General features: G+C 47.4%; 2 protein-coding genes across 3 annotated transcripts in view; one reads left to right on the forward strand and one right to left on the reverse strand.

Annotated features, from left to right (window-relative positions):
* Positions 1-11,548, forward strand: part of PHLPP2 (PH domain and leucine rich repeat protein phosphatase 2) — a 31,949-nt gene extending 20,401 nt beyond the window's left edge. Inside the window, exons 12-19 of one of the 2 annotated variants that reach the window (XM_054170308.1) lie at positions 706-861; positions 1,596-1,796; positions 2,475-2,637; positions 3,132-3,262; positions 3,665-3,775; positions 4,208-4,396; positions 4,527-4,758; positions 6,328-11,546. In XM_054170308.1, coding sequence (XP_054026283.1) covers positions 706-861; positions 1,596-1,796; positions 2,475-2,637; positions 3,132-3,262; positions 3,665-3,775; positions 4,208-4,396; positions 4,527-4,758; positions 6,328-7,467 — 2,323 coding nt within the window. In that variant the 3' untranslated portion in view covers positions 7,468-11,546. Of the gene's footprint in view, positions 1-705; positions 862-1,595; positions 1,797-2,474; positions 2,638-3,131; positions 3,263-3,664; positions 3,776-4,207; positions 4,397-4,526; positions 4,759-6,327 lie in introns of both variants that reach the window. The other variant, XM_054170307.1, reaches the window with a different exon arrangement.
* Positions 11,549-12,663: 1,115 nt separating this feature from the next.
* MARVELD3 (MARVEL domain containing 3) lies at positions 12,664-13,898 on the reverse strand. Its single transcript, XM_054169981.1, has 2 exons — positions 13,619-13,898; positions 12,664-13,509 (listed from the first exon to the last, which is right to left on the reverse strand). Exons 1-2 carry the CDS (start codon positions 13,896-13,898, stop codon positions 12,899-12,901), a joined length of 891 nt encoding a protein of 296 aa, XP_054025956.1. The 3' UTR covers positions 12,664-12,898.

Raw genomic sequence — 13,898 nt, forward strand, 5'->3', positions numbered from 1 at the left:
AGTGTATCTGCATTTGAATAGCTTTTTTCTCCCCACTGTAATTAGCATACAGAAAGAAACTGAGCTGGCACACATGGCACAGCACACTAATGCAGCTTTTGTATTCCTGGCTTCCAAGCTGTTCTGTACAGGGCTCTCAGAATGCAGTCCCAAATTATCACCTCACACAAATGGGCAGGATGGTTCTGGTCTATATCCAGGTGTGTTCAGATACCCTTTCTCAAAATTCCTGTGGGCAGTTCTTTGCAGTTTGTGGGGATAGAGGCTTTTCCTTCAACAAGCACTGCAACTCTGGAGAATGTGACAACAGCCTCAGCAGTGATACAGGAGTGCTATACAGCCTGTTAAAGCGCTGAATTCAAGGTGGCACAGGGGAAAAACAGTCATTTTAAATCCATCCTTTATGACTTCTCTGTTATTCCTATCTGAGAGGATGCCAGGCATATGCACACAGCCACATCACAAGTTACTGATCTGCAGTAGCAGAGAGACAAATGCAGGTACACTTGCAAGCATTCAGAGTGAGAGAGGCACCTTCCCGTGTGTGGGTTCCTGCTTTGTCATTGCTTACATTTTATGGATCGCTGTGTTTTCTTTTTTTTTTTCTGCTGTACAGTAAAATGATAACAGATTGAATACTACCCTCTCACATTTTGTGGATGTGGAGTGAACCAAGCTGATATAGAAAACCCTGTGTCTTTTTAGGATCCTCAGCAGCTTGAGCCTTCAGAAGTTGATGGTGGGGCACAATCGTCTGCAGAGCCTTCCTCCTCTTCTAGAACACATTCCACTGGAAGTGCTGGACCTTCAGCACAACCTGTTGACTAAACTGCCAGAGGCACTCTTTGTCAAGGCTCTGAAGTGAGTGGCAACAGCAGTCATCTTTTGCTTGCATTAACCTTTGGAGCTGTAAAGGCGGGCAGTGGCATCTGCATGACTGTCCTTGCAAGGTGCCATTTGCATTATGTCTTATGAGACATGCACTTCGTGGAGGTCATTCAGGTGCCATAAGGGAAGGTGTCAAGCAGATTTGTGGGAATCGGTCCATGTTACAGGAAAACAGCCAACTGAAAAATTAACTTCAGTTGCAACTGTTTCTCAGATCATGTTACTGTCTGAAGAGCTTGTCTTTAAAAGTAGTGTGTGAAGTCAAGTGCAGAGGAAGAAAGCCATACAGATTTTCATGTGCTATAGCAGAATGTACATCAGGTCATTGGAGGACAGCAAGAGAGACCTTTACAAGGGAACAACCATTCATAACTGTCTATTCAGACATGAGTCAACCCTTCTTTTAAAGACTCTGAGTGAGAGCTGATGTAGTCTGCTTCCTGCCAGCGTTACCCACCACCTCCACAGGCTCTTCACTACTCACAGTTCACTGTAAAACACTGTGTGCATCTGCAATGCTAGATAGCTAATAAGTCATTAGTAGGCTCATAAATCTGAATGTGAGTAGGGATGTTACAGTGCATTGTCTGGCCTTCTGTCTAATGCTGTTGTTCTCTCTGCACTGGCATTTTTATAGCTCCTTTTCCTGCTGTTAGTGGAGTGCTTTAAATTATGTGAAGTCTGATTTTTGCGCTTGCTATGGTTAGCCTCAGGTACCTGAATGCATCTGCAAACAGCCTGGAGTCCTTGCCCTCTGCATGTACAGGGGAGGAGAGTCTGAGCATGCTGCAGCTGCTTTACTTGACCAATAATAACCTCACAGATCAATGCATCCCTGTCTTGGTGGGACACCCGAGCCTACGGATCCTGCACCTGGCAAACAACAACCTACAGACCTTCCCCGCAAGGTAGGTGAGGCTGGTGGGCAAGGCAGTGATCACCAGGAGGGATGTCACCTGCCTTACTGCAAACCCTGTGTGAATCAGTGCCTGTGGCTTGTGGGCAGAAGCGTGCCGTTCATCCACACACAGTGAGGAATAGCATGCAAAAGGGGATTTGCACAGGGTACTGTTGGCTGCAGTGGTTCCTGTCCCTCTAGTTGTGATGGATGGGGGGGTGGGGCATGGGGACAGTGTATCTCCACAGCCTCAGGGCTTCTGGCATGCAGCTCACTGTGCTGCAGTTTTTCACTTCTCAGTCTTGTCAGAAGACCCTCAGTCAGACTTCTCTGTGCAAGCTTTGCCCTGATTTTTCCTGGTGCTGGTCAGGCTGAGCAACCACTTCCATGTAAATCTGGTTTTTCCTACAAAGTGAATTGACACAGCTTGGAGGTTTTTTTGCCAGCTTTGAAACTGAGACACTGCAGTCTTCTGCTCCAGTGCTTTACAAGTCAGGGGTGAAGGATCAGTCTGTTGCATAGCCAGGCTTGGGGACCTCAAGCTCTTATTAGAGCATCTCTTAGAAGTTTTGGGCTCTTACCAATAAATTAGAAATGTATCTCATAAGGGCAACATCTGTGGATACCTTGTCTGTGGGTTCAGAAGTTTTTGGACATAAGATGCAGTATTCTTTTGTTTGTCTTTCAGTAAACTTAGTAAACTGGAGCACTTGGAAGAGCTGAATCTGAGTGGCAACAAACTGAAAACAATTCCCACAACAGTGGCAAACTGCAAGCTACTTCACACACTTATTGCACACTCCAATGAAATCAGCATCTTTCCGGAGATCCTGCATTTGCCCCGAATCCAGGTATTTGTGTGAAGAAGGCAGAGGGGTATCAGGGGAAACTTTGGGTTGAGAATGAAGATTAAGTGGGGAAGGAGCCCAGCATTCTGCTTGATCCATCCAAGGAGAGGGCACAGAATATGCCTCTCCAAATTGATCAAAGGTGGCTCATCTCTCATTCATCATTGCCATTCATCTCTATGCATATTTCTGGGTTCCCATTTGAGACAGCAGTGTTTGAGTGTTACATAGCTGGGCAGATTTGTCTATATAGGCCTGCTGTTGCCTTCAGTGTGAGCTGTTCTTTCAGTACTGGAGTCCTGGCTATTGCAGGTTGTAGGTATTTGCTGCTTCTAAATAGTTTTTCTAACGATAGGTCAGGCCTGTTTTCATGACCTGCTGGTGGGGCACAGTCAATAGGGGGGCCATGTGATATTGAGAAGGTGTACTGGAGCAACTGCTCATGTGACGGGACAAAGGGTATTTTCTTTCTCATTGTGGTTTTGTTGATACTGCAGTTTGTGGATTTGAGCTGCAATGAGTTAACTGAAATCCTAATACCTGAGGCACTGCCAGGTGCCTTGCAAGAGTTGGACCTGAGTGGAAACACAAACCTGGTGCTAGAGCACAAGACACTGGACATCTTCAGGTGAGCCATGGAGATAACAAACCAGTAGTGACCTGGGAAAGGTAACCCTTCCTGGGAGGGAAAATGGGATAGGAAAGTGTGTATCAAAACACTGCATAGTGTTATGATATTGTCTGCCTGAGGCAGCTGAAGTTTTCTGTCTTATAGGAGGGAAAAGTCTAAGTCTGGGTCCATATCATCAGAGCAAGCAAACAATTTCTCAGGTGGTATGAGGTTGTCCCAGCTGTCTCTGGCATAAGCAGCCAGACATCTTCAGAAGGCCAAGCCCTTAAGCTCCTCCCCTTGGTGCATTTCTTTAAATAGGCTGCTGTCTAAAACTCTAAACTGGACAAGGTCCTTTGACCACAAACTATTCAGCAGGTTCTGGGAGAAAATGACTTCTGTTCTTCTACCTCTTTCTAGTCACATTACCACACTGAAGATTGATGCTAAGCCCTCCCTCACAGCAGACACAGCACTCACTTCTACCTTCTGGAGTCATGGAGTGGCTGAGATGGCAGGCCAAAGAAATAAGTGAGTATTGTGGTCTGCTGAATGCTGGCACTGTTTTCTCAGGGTGCTAGGGGAATACTGCTAGGCACCCAAGCAGGTCTCATCTGCTCAAGAGCTTATCCACCACTCTGCCTCTCCAGATCTCTTGCTAAGTTGCAAAGCATCCACAATGTTCTGTCCCTCAGTTTTCATGCTTATCCTGGGACTCCTGCATTTTGTTTCCCACCCTTTCTTTCTCTTTCTAGCTGTGCCTATTTGCCTCTCCTGAGTGTGGTGAAGGAGTGTCTAGGAGAAATGGAATGCAGCTGTACATCTCATGGGGCAATCAACATAGGGACAGTGGCTTTGCTGCCCTGCAAGAAGAGCACTCTTGGCAAGGTGTCTGGTGGACGTGGTTTTGGGAAATGTGTAATCTTCCGAGACATTAAGTGTGCTTGTGTGCTTCTCTAACAGGCTGTGTGTGTCATCCCTGGCACTGGGGAGCTTTGCAGAGGGCATGGAGGCTGTGTATGGCATGTTTGATGGTGACAAGAACGAGGAGCTGCCACGCTTGCTGCAGTGCACCATGGCTGATGTGCTCCTGGAGGAGGTACAGCAGTCAGACACCATGTTCATGTCCAACACCTTCTTGGTCTCCCACAGGTAGGACAGGGAGCAGGCTGGTCCTGGCAGGACCTGCATGGGTATTTCACTTCGTGTGCTAGGTGGGGTGAGGCAGCCCTCCAGAATGCCTGTCAGTGGAGTCTGGAGCCTTCTGCATCTTCTCCCACAGGAAGCTGGGCATGGCTGGGCAAAAGCTGGGGTCCTCTGCTGTCCTTTGCTATATTCGTCACGACGCGGCCGATGCAGCCAGCAACTTCTCTCTGACGGTGGCCAATGTGGGGACGTGCCAAGCCGTTCTGTGCCGAAGTGGAAAACCACTGCCTCTCTCCAAAGTCTTCAGCCTTGAACAGTGTTCAGAAGAAGCCAAGAGAGTCAAGGAGCAAAAAGCCATTATAACAGAGGTTGGTTTGGATCCTTTTTACTTCAGCTCCCACCCTCCTGAAAAAGTTTAGCACAAACTCGAGCTCTGCTGCCTTTACTACAGGAGAGAGGATGGCATGAGAGTGTTGGGGTGACTTGTCTGTTGCTTCCTGATTAGCTCTTCAGAATGACACGTGCCTAGAACACCCATTGTGGCTTAAGAACTACAGGCATGGGATGCCAAGGATGGCTTGGGAAGAGGGGGAAGAAAAAAAAATAGCTGTGGAGCTAAAGAAGGGGAGGTCCCTAATACTGTGCATGACTTGGGTGAGTGTGGAGATGAGCCACTGAGGAACAAAAACAACAAAATATCTTTGGTGTTTCTTGAGAATTTTGACTCAAATTACCTCTCTCTGGATTTCCTCCATGTTTTACTCAGTGAAAGTACAGGATTAGTGGCCACTGAGGTATGCAGAACTTGGATTAAAAAAGTGTATTACAGGTAAAAATTCTTAACACCAAAAAAAAAGTATCAGAAATGTTTATTGGTCTTATGCAAAATTATGGAAAGAGTTTCTGGAGAACTCTGTAGTGTTTAACTTTCTAAAAACTTTGAAATGAAAGAGCAGTTCCAAAGAACTGGAAGATAAGTTCTTGGTGAAGATCTGAGAGATCAGTGCCAGTCATGCTGGTTTTCTACTGAGTGTTTTCCGAAGTATCAGGGTGTTCGATGGAAGTGTTTCTGACAGGGACAATCTTAATGTGTTACAGCTCTGCACGGTGCTGTGTTCTGTAGCATTCTTGATTATAAAGAGCTGTTGAATCAGTGTAGCACATTGAATGGTTTAAAAACTGATTAAATGAAATCATTGTTCGCAGAGACTTCCCTGCATGTAACCTCTGCTGGTTTTTAATATGAAGCAGCAGCAACATTTAACACCAGAGGATGGAGAAAGTGGGAACACTGAAATGTAATTCAAAACATTGTGGGGGCTGTGTGCTCTGTATGCACTGACATGGAAAAGGGGCTGAGGGCAATTTTCTGTTCAGGAAGCTAGGGCCAGGCCAGCCTGGGGATTATCTGTCAGGAACAGGAAGGAAGTAATACCTCCTGGTTACAGCAGTAGTGTGAGAAACCTACTTGTTCATTTCTTCCTCAGGATGTAGTGTCCACACTTCAGAATGTTAAGAGAGATCGTTCATTAAATGCACAGAAATTCATGTGTGGACAACCTGCCTCACAATAAGAAAGCAAAAAGTCACTGTCTCACTCATACTGAGAGAATGTTTCATGTAAGACTGGTGAGTTAGACTCTGGTCCGTGTGCTGCAGGAGGTCTAGCTGCTCATTCCACAACAGTTTGCTGAAACTTCAGGCTGTGACAAAAAGTCTTGTGGGATAAAAGTGTGTTATTGCCAGTGTGAATGATCAGGAACAGTGAATGTTTGTCCTGTGGTTCCTGGGCCCAGACCCCCTTCTGCTCTGCTGTAGCTGTGTACTGCATTTCTCAAGGCCCCTCCCTAGCCAGTATGTGTGCAGAGGAAGGATTGTGATCCAAATGATCTAACAGCACATATAAGGCTGCTGCCCCTTTTTTCTCTTGTCTGCAGGACAATAAGGTGAATGGTGTGACTTGCTGCACTCGGATGCTGGGCTGCACATACTTACATCCCTGGATCCTGCCCAAACCACATGTCCATTCCATTCCACTGACTGTACAAGATGAGCTGCTACTTCTGGGGAACAAAGCTCTCTGGGAGCACCTTTCCTACACAGAGGCTGTCTCAGCTGTGCGCCACCTCCACGACCCACTGGCTGCTGCGAAGAAACTCTGCACTTTAGCCCAAAGCTATGGTTGCCAAGATAATGTAGGTGCAGTGGTGGTGTGTCTGAACATCAGTGATGACAGCTGCACGTGTGAGATGCATGGCCTCACCCTGCCAGGTTCCGGGGGATTTAGTTCCACCACCACCAAGCCAGCAACGCCTTCATCTAGCAGTGGAATTGCTTCAGAGTTCAACAGTGAACTGTCTGCTTCTGAGGTTAGCAGCGAGGTGGGTTCTACTGCTTCAGATGAACACAGCGCTGTTGGTCTTGATGGCAGTTTGCTACCACGACAAGAGCGACGCTGCAGCCTACACCCTGTGCTCTCTTCAAGCATCTTTCAACGCCAACCTTCTAGTGCCACCTTCTCTAGCAACCAGTCTGACAATGGTCTAGATAGCGATGATGAGCAGCCTGTGCAAGGTGTGATGACAAATGGCAGTAAAGTGGAGGTAGAGGTGGATATCCACTGCTGCAAAGGAAAGGGCCTGGAGTCTGAACCTCCTCTTGCAGAGTATAGCTCCTCTGCTCCAGGGCCGGAGGATGACTCCGGGCTTGTCCTTGTCATTCGGAGACAGAATAGTGTAAACAGCAACACTGTGCAGAGAGGGGTCAAGGAAAAGTGTGAACTGCAAAAATCTCTTTCCACGTGCTGTCTCTATGGAAAGAAGCTTTCCAATGGCTCCATAGTGCCCTTGGAGGAGAGCCTCAACCTCATTGAAGTAGCCACAGAGGCACCCAAGAAGAAGACAGGCTATTTTGCTGCTCCGTCCCAGATGGAGCCAGAAGATCAGTTTGTGGTGCCACCTGATCTGGAGGAGGAAGTGAAGGAACAAATGAAGCAGCACCAGGAGAATGGAGCAGATCAGGAACAGAAAGAGGAACATGCAGTGACTATGCCAGAGGAGTTTGACACAGCTTTGTAACCCTAAAAGTACTGCTCCCAGATCATCTGTCCCAGGAAGTTCTGACCCATAAGAGCTCTCTTGCCCTCCAGGGGGAGCTGGGATCTGCAAGGAGTACAGGCATCTGCTGCTTCCTTAATGGAGTTGAGGAAGAATTAAGTGTGCTAAGGTCTGGGCTGTCCGCTTTTCACTGCAGAGTCTCAGTAGTTCTGTGAACGCTTGGACCAGCAGCTGAGCTCTGTGTTAGGGACTGTCTGGAAATTGTGCAGGCACTAGGAAATGGGCAGGTGTTCCAACACCTGTGTGTAGCTCCTTGAACCCTGAGGTTCTGCCAGCTCTGCAGGAAAGGAGCTGGCCTATCTGTGTGAGGGGGCTGCTGAGGGGGCAATGTCCAGTGTTTGGAGTTCTGTGAATATTTCTGATGCAGCCCCCCCCTCCCCCCTCCACTCCCCCAGCAGCTGACATTGTTATTCCTTGGAAGAATACAGCCAGTTGCAATGAAGCTGACCCAAGAATGGTTTCCTACATTAACTGCAAGCACTTTTATTGATTGCACTTAACGCTGTTCTGCTCCCCTTCAGCCCAGCACTTTATTATTTAGGGTTAGGGGAGAGAGCACTCCACAGCAGGTGTGGTGAGGCCTTTTCCCAGTGGATATTGTTAGGGCAAGATCAGGGTACCAGTGTTCTGATGAGCACTGGTGCAGGGTAGAGTGAGGATTATGATGCAACCAGCCTATGCAGGATGAGAAAATAGCTGAGTGATAAGCAGATGCCTATTGAGGCATTTTACATGGAGCATAGGAAAGATCAGTTCTGGACTGGCTGACTAAGGTCATGTGTAGAGCTAGTGCTTCTAGCTGCAGAGCACAGACTCAGCTCAACAGGAACTTGCCAGTTCCATTGTGGATGCTTCACAGTCAAGGCTTCCTGTGTCCAGAAGACAACGAAATGAAACCAGGAACTCATGGTTGTTTCAATGAGGTACTCAGCCTAAGGGGAAACCAGAGTGCTCTGAGGCTAGTGAGCGGTGAGGCTGTCCTTCAAACGCTGGGCAAGTGTTTAGTGCTCTCACCAACGTGAACCTGTTCACTGTCAGCTACAGCACCTTAGCTTGCCTCTGAAAACAGGAGTCATATTGTAAATCCACAGCAAACTGCATTTCACAGTATTTGCCCAATTTGGCCACAGGCAAGATGGAAACATCCTTGTTTCTGCTTAGCTTTCAATGAAAAAGGGAAAACCAGAACTTTTCACTCTAAGAACATGTTTTACCAGCACTGGGAGATGTTTACAACACTCCCACTGGTAGTGAGCTGGCTGCTCTGCACTCAGCAGATGCATTGTGTTTCCATTAGGATTTTTGGTGCAGGGTGTAAATTGGCTGCCTACATCATCATCTTGTGTAAGGGTCGTGAAAAGACCACCGCTCCTGTAGCGTGCAGAGCTGTCTTCCTTAGCTGGCAGAGAGCTGGACAGCAGCTGTCCCCATCATGTCAGTGGTGCAATAATCCTGGCTGTAATGTGGGCTAGTGCCTTTTCTTCTTTATTATATTTATGAAGAAAACTTGAAAGTTTCTTCTCAAGAACTCTGAGGGGCTTGAGTTTTATATTTTTGAATCAAATTCAGGCCATGCTCAGAAGGATATACTGCAGACTACTTGTGGGATTCTGTCCATACAGATCTTTAGACAAAATCTAACGGAGTCCTACTGAGATTTCAAAGCACCTTGAATTCCTTGTCACTATGAAAAAAACCCATATTTTTACCATGCATCAGAGGACATTTTAGGATATCCTTGTGCTAGTTATGATGTCATCTTGAAACAGCCCCACTTTTTCCAAGGTTTAAACTCTCTCAGAGTTTGTTTGAATACCTGTTTCATTTGGAAATGGAGACAAAAGCTAATTCTTAAGAATCACAGAACCAGCATCATTTTAATCCCTTAGGCAGAGAAACAACAGCAGAAAAAGGTTAAAAAATCAAACCCCGAACCTCTTTCATGTTCTCTTCATATGAAGTATGCAGAAAAGGCTCATCCCAGTGTATTTTACTGTAACTTTTAATTCTGTCACTGGTGATAACTTCACCAAGTATCTGTGCCCAGGCCAAGTTTCTGATACTTGCCAGAGCTGCAAAGCAGCCTCTGTCCAGTGTGGGACTGATGCAGGAATACAACTCCTCTTTCTGAGTAAGACTGTGACAGACCTTGCACTAGGAGAGTGGCAGATGTTAATGCAAATCGGCTTTCCATTTCCTGCACTGATGTGGAAAATCCCATGCATACTTACCAGTCTGAACCAGTAGCATTGCTTGGAGAGTTGGCAGTCCCACAGGGAGATAATCATGAATAGTTCTCCTGGCTCAGTGGGGAAGGACTAAGTGAAATAAACTCCACAGGGGAGTGTGCAGATTTCTGAGCTGCTCCTCCTAACAGTAATGGCAGAACGGAATGCAAGGAATTCCTACTCAGCCTTCTTCTCCAGTGCTGTTTCTGGTTTTGAAGCAGAAGGGGAGTTTAATACAGCCAGCTCATGTTTTCTGTGGGGGTGAACTGTCAGGGCAGAAAACATACCTTGTTCTCTTACACTAGGTAGAGTCCACAGCTTTCTGTGCTTCAGCCGATACTGTGAACTGTTGTCTCATTCTGAGCACCACAGTCTGAGTGCTCCCCTCCACCACCACCTTTTGTTTTCCTGCCTTCCTAGAGGCAGCAAGCTTCTCCTTTGTCTTCCTCACCTTATAAATTAACACCACCTTAGATTTTGAGCTCCCTTGGAGCACTGCTGTAGGTAGAACAGGTATAAATGGCCAAGTCTAGTGAAGGACTCGTAGCACGGGATGGAAAGTGCTTTCCCCATTCTCTCCCTGTTGTCCAGTCTGCTTCCTGATTTCTGTATGTGGTTCTTGCACAGCTACATCCTTGCCACAGAGCAATGTCACTAAGAATGTCCCATTCATTAACAGACTTGCTGTTACAGGTTGGTGTCATCAGGCTGTCTTGTCCCTGCTGAGTAGTGCCAGACCTGCCATGCTCCATGCAGCCACAATGAAGTTAGGCTGGTGAGTTGGTTTGTCCATCTCTTCAGTAATTCTGTCTCTGCTGGTAAGCATGCTTGCTAAGAACAGGTGCTCTAAAGGCACTGACCTTGGCCTGTCCAGGAAGACTTCTGCACAAGGAATCCATAAAGGTTACACTCACTGACAAGTAGTAGGGGGGCCAAGTACTGAGGATAAGGGATAGCCTCTAAGTTGCTGCCAGCACCAGGAACAGGCCTGGTGAAGGCAACACCATAGTCTGTTGGGACCTGCTCAGAATCCTCAACTAGAGAGGAGGGTAAAATCCTGTTCCGAGGAGCAAGTATTTCCCTTTCTTGGGGTGGGGCAGCTGTGAGGTCCTTCTGCACTCCTTCCAGACGGTGATGGCTTTCTTGCCACTTGCCAAAGGCCTTCAGGCAAGAGGTTCACCTCTTTGGTTTTGTGCAGTCATCATCTGCCGTTCCATTGCTGTCTGAAGAGTCCAGTGTATTTTTCCCTCTTTTTCCACATTTTGGAACATGACCTTTTTTAACTCGACTCACACGACCCAGCGCATGTGAAACCAATACTGCAGTGCACCGTTTACTAAATAATCTCTTTTCATGGTTTGGTTTGGTTTGTTTCAAGGAGGATAATTTCTGTATCCCACTCCAGCATGCACGTGTAACAACCCCTGGTTTTATTGTGTATGGGAGTAGGTTGTCCAGTGAATGCACTTTCAGCACTCTGGCCTATGTTTGTATTGCTTTGGAGAGACAAATAATGTAAGATTGCTGGAAAACACTATTCCATTGATTCTTTATTCAAGATGTATAGAGCAGTCCAGGAAGGAAGAATATTTTTGCATCAACTTTTCAGCTGACTTAGCAATAAAGATTTTTACTTTCATCTAACTCTATATATTCTGATTCCATTACTGGAGGGAATTTGTGCAGTACTGCAGTCAAATGTGGCTGTGGCTGGCAGTAGCCTTGCTGTGTGTTCTCCTTCACTGACCCCTGGGTGCTGCTTTTCTTAGCAGGCTTCCATAGTTGCAGACCACTCTGAGGGCGGGATTTATAACACCAGTTACTGGGCAGCTTCTGTATCCTGCCAGAGAAATCCTGCCCTATGAACTTGCTCTAACCAGTACTGCACAGCTTTCTTGCTGCACAGCTGCAGCAAGCAGGAAATAGAGAGTCATTAAAAGAAACGGGACCATGGTGGACTGTCCACATATCCCTGCACTGAGACACTCCATGCACCTAGCTACTAAAAGGGAGGAGAACTCAAACCCCAGAGTACCTTGTGTATCCCTGTTTACAATTTGGTTTACTTTTTTATCTCCAGTTCCAACAATCTGGTGAGTGTGAGGATTTAGTCACTGGTGCCAGAGCCCTGGAAATACATCCAGAACAAAGCATGTTTCTGGGGTGTTTAGTTTGGTGCTTGGGTTTGTTTTTAAATAGGGGCAGAACTGGTAAGACCAATGGTGGTTTCCTCTTCATATGGACAACGCACATAAAAGGCACTGCTCTGAAGTGACACTTGGTTCTGAGGCATGATTTGGTGATTCCAGTACCATTTTTCTTTTCCCTGTTAAATTTCCTATAACTTTTCAAAGAAGTAAACTTCACCTTTTTATTTTTTCCCAATAAATAATACAAGAGCAGTACCTCCTTTCCCCAACTTGTATATTAAAAATGTATCTGGAAAACAACATTCTTCTATCTTAAACCACGTGTCTGAGCACTTAAAAGCTTTTGTCCCGTTCTACCAACAGAGGGCGTCTTTTTAAGCAAAATCATTGTATACAACTTGGACAAAAGACCATTTCCTACATAATTGTGCCCTCTCCAGGAGGGTTTGAAAATGCATTTGTGTCACTAATGAGGCTGAGTGTATTCATTGTTTTGCAAGTTGGCTTGACAAATGCCCTACTCAGACTGCTTACTTAGTTCCAAAAGACCTACACAAAAGCAGTAATTAGCTGCCTCCATCACTCTGTTTTGGCTCCATCACTTTTGCTCTTTGTAAAGACATTTTCAGATACCGAAAGCCGTTCATCAGCAGAAGTACACAGTAGCCATACTTGTAGCAAGACCTCACTGGAGAAAAGGATACCCAACAGAGGGGATGGGAAGGCTACCACTGAAGCAGGCAGCTCACTTCTCAGCTACATAAGGACAGTCATTCTCTATGTCTCTTGCTATGGGACAGCCACCAAGATGAAGCCATCCAATTAACTTTGTGTCCACTAAAATAATTCACACTTAAGTTAGAAACAGCTTGACTACTGTATTTAGAGCTGCACTCTCTGTGTTCTGCTGCAGCATGAAGGATGCCCTGCCTAGAAGCAAGGAAAAGCGTATCACTTTGTCTCAGGGTAAGGAGGCTGACAAAAATCAGCTGTTTCTGGAGTGGAGAAATCATTCTAGAGTTCGTATGATTGTACTGGCTTCTGCTTCAGTTTGTGAACTGTTCTGTACCCCTTGAGAGCTAGGCCTGCACTAAGCAGGTATGCCATGATGGTGATGCAGCCTGAGAAGCCGGTAGCAATCTCTGCCCCATGCAGGCTGCATCTAAACCCCTGATACCCTTTGCTTTGATAAAGCTGCTCTCTCTCTTTGCACACTGATGAATTATAGACCCCCAGCAGAAAATGGAAGAAATAGTACAGAGCAGGCACCATGCCAATTACAATGATGATGTCCAGGATGCATTCAATTAGCAGCCAGGCTGGGAAATGCCACGGTAACCGCAGAACACCAAGCAAAATAAGAAGGCAAGAGAAGACCAGGAGACATCCTCCCACGGCCATCGCAGCCCTGGCGATTGGCAGCTTTTGTAGGTAGAAGCGCTGGTCGAGCTGTTGGGCTTTTTCTCCATCGGCTCCATTAAAGCCGCTGTACGCCCCGCCAAAGTGGTAGTAGTAGATGCCCCCCAGGCTAGGTAAGCCCGTGTAGCCTCCCGTCGAGCTGCCGGACACGGAGCTGCAGGCCAGGATCAGCACGGCGAGCAGCGCCTCCATCACCTGGCACAAGGCTGAAAGGGGAAGGGCAGAGGTGGGCCCGCGGTCGGACGGTAGGGAAAGGGCAGCTCCCGCAAGGGAAGTCGAAGGGCCGCTCCCGCGGCCGCCTTCCGCCCCACTCACCCCTGCCCGTGCGCAGGTAACCGCAGCGGCGGCACTCCAGCAGCCCCGGCGCGGCTGCGCGGCTTCCTGGAGGCCCCTCTGGCCCTGCTCCAGGTACGGTGCTGAAGGAGGACTGCGGCAAGGACGGCAGCGACCCGACCGAGCCCCTCGCAGTAGCTTGCCCGCCCCGTCGGACCCTGTCTCGTCCCCCGATCGGGCCCCTCATGGCCACCTGCCTGCTCCCCTCACCGCCCGCCCGCCCCGATGCGTCCCGGCCGTAGGAGCTGCTCCGCTCCGCCAT

The sequence above is a fragment of the Dryobates pubescens genome, chromosome 19 (assembly GCF_014839835.1).
Source record: "Dryobates pubescens isolate bDryPub1 chromosome 19, bDryPub1.pri, whole genome shotgun sequence".
In the NCBI taxonomy this organism is placed as follows: Eukaryota; Metazoa; Chordata; class Aves; order Piciformes; family Picidae; genus Dryobates; species Dryobates pubescens.

Coding starts and splice junctions, on each gene's coding strand:
- MARVELD3 (XM_054169981.1), bottom strand. CDS start 13,898: ATGGCGGAGCGGAGCAGCTCCTACGGCCGGGACGCATCGGGGCGGGCG. Junction 13,510..13,618: donor TTACCTGCGCACGGGCAGGG/GTGAGTGGGGCG, acceptor TTCCCCTTTCAG/CCTTGTGCCAGGTGATGGAG.